At 37.9% G+C, this 6,131-nt stretch overlaps 1 protein-coding gene across 1 annotated transcript; it reads right to left on the bottom strand.

The window, feature by feature from the left end:
- Window positions 1-1,690: 1,690 nt before the first annotated feature.
- Window positions 1,691-5,519, bottom strand: LOC149830025 (FCS-Like Zinc finger 8-like). Its single transcript, XM_090015684.1, has 3 exons — window positions 5,389-5,519; window positions 3,230-4,276; window positions 1,691-2,169 (listed from the first exon to the last, which is right to left on the bottom strand). The coding sequence occupies exons 2-3, from the start codon at window positions 4,237-4,239 to the stop codon at window positions 2,022-2,024; spliced, it is 1,158 nt and encodes a 385-aa protein (XP_089871810.1). The 5' UTR covers window positions 4,240-4,276; window positions 5,389-5,519; the 3' UTR covers window positions 1,691-2,021.
- Between the last annotated feature and the right edge of the window lie 612 nt (window positions 5,520-6,131).

Below are 6,131 nucleotides of genomic sequence, written 5' to 3'. Positions count from 1 at the left end.
TTTTTTGGCACTGCCCAGGCCCGGTGCCTTTACTAATCAGGCCGAGTTAGGGCCTATACAAAATCAGCTCATGCTACATAAGGCACCTCGTACCTGGCCCATTTTGGGCCGGTATAAAGTGCCAGGTCGGTTGACCACTCTCAATCATAAAAATGGCTACTTAATGGGTCAAACTATGTCGGGATCTAGGCATTACTGAGTCCGACCTATTCAGATCAAGGTTCGGATTCAGAGTCAGATAAAAATCAGTTAAAACTAAATCCAAATCTGACTAGCTTAAAATCCAACAATTACACGTAATTTGATTCAGAATTTTTTTTCATATTTGGGTGAGAATTCAGGTGCAAAATTCAACTGGACCCATTTTTGACTGCCGAACCAACTATAAATGGATTTGGATGAACATCTGACTTGAATCCAAACTGTTTATATTCTTTGCTGATTTAAGGCTGCAGTTCACCTAACCCTCCAGCTGACCCCATGATGTATATATGATGAATGGGTGATAGAGATACAGTCTTATATACCAAATGTCTTCAAAAGGACAAAGCTTAAGTGTTTTTTAATTTTCAACCGACAGATATATTTATTTCAATTTATTTAGCGAAACACATGTTACATGAGATATTTTTCCGCAGGTCGCCCACAGTCAACCATCCAATGTCTTCAAAGGCCAAAGTTTCCCATGTTCTTATAATCTGAACTTACAGGTGTACTCGTTATAGCTTAGCCAAATACGTGTTGGATTAAATATTTTTCATAACTAGATGTGCTCTTGAAGTAAATAGAAATGAAAACGTCACATATGGCACTAAAAATTAATGAAATCAAAATCAAATTTTCTTGCACTGTTTTGGCTACACCACCCATACAACAGAGGATGTTGAAGAAACCACAGTGCACCGTTCCAAGACAGCATGGGAAAACCACAACGTACGTTCAATTCAAGGATCCCTAACGGAGCCTAAAAATGGGAGCTGAGAAATGGCACCAAAACAATCCCTCGGGCATTTAGCCACCTAACCTGACATCTTGAGTCGAATTTTTGGAGAGAGAGATTAGTAACGTGTAAACCAGTGTTGTCACGTTTGATTTGTATCGTACCATCCCAAAATCGATTCAATAAGGACCGATTCAACCCTTAGCCGATTATTAATGTTTGAGTTTTTTTTTAAATACTTTCATATTGTAATACTTTTTAATCTTCTAATGATTTTTAAATTAAAAAAGCAAGTGGCCGAGGTTCATGTCTGAATCGGCAGATTCAGATATTCAATTCAGCTCTGAAACCGATACTGGCAACCACATCCAGAGAGAGATTAGCAACGTGTACACTGTACACCACATCCAAAGCGAGCGAGAGAGAGAGAGAGATTAGTAATGTGTACACATAGATAAACTCTCACTTCTCATTCGTCCACTATTTGTGATTAACAATGCAGTCTTTTGTTGATTTAGCATAAAAAAGATTTACCACAACCACAAGCATAGAAGAGTGGGAAAAAAGCGAAGGAGATTACCACACATGTATATATATATATATATATATATATATATATATATAAACACTTCTCATTCGTCCACCATTTGTGATTAACAATGCAGTCTTTTGTTGCTTTAGCATAAGAGAATTTTACCACAACCACAGGCATAGAAGAGTGGGGAAAAAGCAAAAGAGATTATCACAATGTATAGAACTATCATATATATATATATATATATTCATTAATAACATGGAGTCAGGGCTTATACCAACATAAAAGGGCACCTGCCAAAAAGGGACAAGCAAAGGAACCCTAGTGCCTGCTAGTTACCACCCTTTCTCTAATACCATCATCAAGGCATTAATTATGTTTATCCATTTGTTAAACACATCCATAAACAACAAAAATGCACATAAGGATCATCTGTGGCTGCTTGGAACAAACATATACAGCTCTTTGTGAACAGATGATCAAATATTTTACCTCCAAGTTTCACTATATTAGGATTACGCTGGACTCTACTGATACTCTTCTATGCTATGTTGCTACTGCCAAGCCTGGGAAAAAAAAATCATCACAAGAGCCTGATTTAGGAGGAGATGAACTCATTGTGGTTTTCTCAATTCCCTCATCATTCATAATCTCTTCCGCACGGCAATCAGGGCTGCAAAACGCTTTCTCGCCTCTGCGATAATGCAGAAAGAAAGAAACTCAGAATAATGTAGTCTCTTGTTTGATCCAGAGAGAGAGAGAGAGAGATGTAAAACTTGAACTTGATCAGGAACACAGTATAAATGCAACTGATGGGAAAGAACTAAATGCAATCAGAAATTCAGAAAAATGATAGAAGAATAGAAGATAAGGAAGCATATCTGATCAAATATTGGATCCGTGCAATTCATTAAAAGGAAGAATCAAATTGCAACATTTTCAAAAAGGTGGTTGATATTCGTGACTATGGGCCCAACCCAACATGGCTTTGAATCCAAATTTATTATCGAGATGAGATTTTAGATAACTGGATCCGCTAAACATGTATTTTTACTTCAAAATAATATATGATACATAAAACCCAAAGTTGAATTGAAAGACGACAATTAACTGTTGATTTAATTCCAATGTACAGATTACTTCAACCTCACAAAAACTTGGTCAATTTGAAAACCAGTTCACAGTGTCAGCAAAAATCTAATCATCCATGGCAAGCAGAGAAAGCAGACAAGAATAACTAGAAATTATTTTTCTTTTTAATAGTCAAAACAGGGGATAGTCCCCAAGATAGGATCCATATCCAAGGCCGATCGCTTAGGATAGAAGGATATGCCAAAATAAGAAAAACATAATTTTCTAAAACTCAGACAAATAAATGGATAACTGTCTGCAAAATGAAATGCCCGAGGGAGCCATGTAAATTGCATGTGTATTTATCCGCTTTTCCTTATCAGTATAACAAAGAAAGAAAATTGAACCTGAAATAAACAAAATATCAACCATGACAGAAGATGAAATCAACCTTCAATCTAAAACCATTTCATATATGAAACAAACAAATGTGGTAATGGAGATCTGTAGAACCATATGAAGCATATAAGTAAGAGAACATAAATAACCAATTCATATGTAGTAAGAAATGTAAAAAGCGTGTTGATGGTATTATAAGAGAATGCTTGACATTTGTTCCAATGCAAACATGTAAACCAAAAGAGAGAACCCTGAGATCAATTAAAATGGATCGAAAGAGAGACCTGTACATGTAGATGTCTTCCCCCTCAGCCAATTTCTTTTTGCAGGTATAACAGATGCCCAAGAAATCGTCCACCGGGAAGGACCTGCAACCAAATGACACCGCTCCCATCCCATCTGGCTTATTACTAACAGGAATCTCAAATACATGATTCTCCAACACACAATCTCCATATATATGTTTCATCTTAGGATTTGGGCCACGAGTTATTACACAAGTATAATCTTCAGAAAGCTCAATCTCTCTAGCAGCAAGACCACTACTAAGACTGCAGCTAGAACTAGCAGAAAACTCGTGCACCCCCTCATTTAACCGAGGAGAGGCCAATCCAGAAGTGCTAATATTCATGTCTGAATCAAAACAGAGGGAGCCAGTTTGGGGAGACCTCAACAGGAACCCGGCACTATCCATGATGGATTCAGATGAACACGATCGATATTTGTTGGATTTCTCGGTCCAGGATGGGGAGGCGTTCAGTTCCAATGCAAACTGGGAACATCCCAGGCAAGATTTTCTCACACTTTGTGCAGAAAAGACATAGTTTTGTAAAGACTTGGGACTTGTTACACAAGAACCTATCTTATCCAAATAATGATTTTGGTTTGCTTTACATTGAGGGGCACTGATACTCAGCTGTAACCCAAAAAGTATGTTCTTGCTCTCTGATTTCCCCACAAAATTCTCAGGCTGATGGGCACTCGCATCACTGAGTGAGTCCACAATTCCAAGGCCTATGCCTTTAGAGGACCAGCTCTTCCTTTGGTTTTGGAGGCCATCAAGGTCTGACCTTTGTGACCAGAATGAGCTTCCAAAAACAGAGAAGACCCTAGAGTCTAAAGGGGAGGTAGGACTTCTAACAGAATCACAGTCTGATACACCCTTCGCACTAAGCCCCACAAACAAACCAGGGATGCTGAAAAAGGAAGGAATTTTGTGCTTCTGTGATAAATTTGAGCAAGAATCAGACATGAGTTCACCCTTACTCTGATCTTTCTGAACCTTCCTCAGCATTGTCCTAAACCCCCAAAACTTCAGATTTTTTTAAAACCTGCATCCACCACCAACAAAAATCAGCACATTGTTACAAGCAAACCAAAAGGCACATCTACACAAAAAGAATGAGGAGCGATAGGACTAACAGAAATGCAAATTAGTCCAAGATTTGGGACGGTGGTTCTATTTGAAGAAGAAAATCATCACAAAAGGATGAAGAGGAATGAACAAGCACAAAACTTGTGAAAAACAAAAGTCCCATTTCATTAGAGGGAAAAAGAAAAACAGGGTAGTTTTCCATTTCTCTATACAACAGAAGCAAAAGCTTTTAGTTCATGAACAAATCAACCAAAAAGAAAACCCAAAAAGGATCACTATGCAATCTAACTGCAATTATTGCACAAACACACACATTATCACCATAAAACAAATACAGATAGAGGAGAAAAAGGAACGAACCTTAATTTACGCAAGACCCAGACAACAACAAGAACAAAAGATCTTTTTCTAACAAACACGTCATAAAAGAAACAGGTTCTCTTGGAATCTGATCGATCAAACCAAACAAAGGGAAAAAAAAACTAGAGGCATGACTTTAAATTATTATGAAAGACGAGCTTTATCCCATTTAGAAAGGCAATAAAGGAAAGGACATAAAACTATCTTGGAATTCTCCACAAAAAATGAAAGAAGACAACTATCTCACATTGCAACAAAAACCAAACACTGAGATTAAAGAAGTGAAAAGATAGAAAAAACAATGAAGAAAACCCACACCACGGGGAAAAGAAGAAAACCAAAAATCGGATAAACTAAACCCAGATCACTAAAGCAAAAGAAAAGGACAACCGAATGCAAAATCCTAAACACCAAAACCCACAAAAAAAAAATCAAGACTAGAGATAATTACAGGATCACCAACTCAGAAAAAAACAGCACCAAGATAAAAATATGAACCGTTTCAAGTTCTTGCACCAAGATAAAAAAAAAGCAACAGAAAACACCACCATGAACCAAAGAAGCTCATCAAACAAACGAGATCATCCCCAGAAGGCCCAGATTATCAAAAGAGTTGAAGCACCCACATGGGGTGATCTAATGAACAATGCCATAGAGGAAGATTCTTGAACATTGTGTGAATTTGGGTGTGCAGGAAAAAAACCCAACCTGGTGTTTTTTTCTCAGGTAGGTGTGCGAGAGAGATCAGAGTTACCAAATGCGAGCAAAAATGTGACGGACTCTAGATAAGAAAGTATGAGGCTTGTGCACTACTGCTCTTTCCCCAACATCTTTTCTTTTCTATTCTTTCCCTCAACACATGTGTGTTGTGCATCAAAATCAGCGAGCATGAGAGGCTTGGCATGTAAGCCAACCACCGCATGATATTTTGCAGCAATACGTATAAATATACGGTAGACACTAGTCTTTTGGTATTACTTGGATTTTTATATGATGACAAACATGTCCTTAGCTACTCATTACATGACAGACAATGGTGACAGTCTCTCTCATACGACGGTTCTTTATGAGAAATCGTATGTCTACATAGGTATACGATACCGTATTATTTAACTAATGTCCGTATACGTCTTCGTATCACCCTTTCTGTGAGATAAGCAGAAAACGACAAAAGTTGATGGTAGCGTTGAATCATCAAGTGTGTCTGACGTGTCCTTTCTCGCTTTTTGAATTCCTCGTTAAATTTCTAGGCGATTTTTTGCGGTCAGAAATTTACGAAACGGTACGGTAGCCCCAGATAGTCAAATTCTTTAGCTCGGGCCAAGAATGACTGTATTTAATACCTAAGACTCTGGCCCATTGACTCAGCCCACTAAGCAGTCCAGTCCAGACAATAGACAATAGAGTGTGTATTATGGGGATCGGGTTATGGACACAATGACAAACCATTG

This window comes from Nuphar pumila, chromosome 8 (genome assembly GCF_984573655.1).
Source record: "Nuphar pumila chromosome 8, dmNupPumi1.hap1.1, whole genome shotgun sequence".
Lineage (NCBI taxonomy): Eukaryota > Viridiplantae > Streptophyta > Magnoliopsida > Nymphaeales > Nymphaeaceae > Nuphar > Nuphar pumila.
This window is presented reverse-complemented; position numbering and strand designations above follow the sequence as displayed.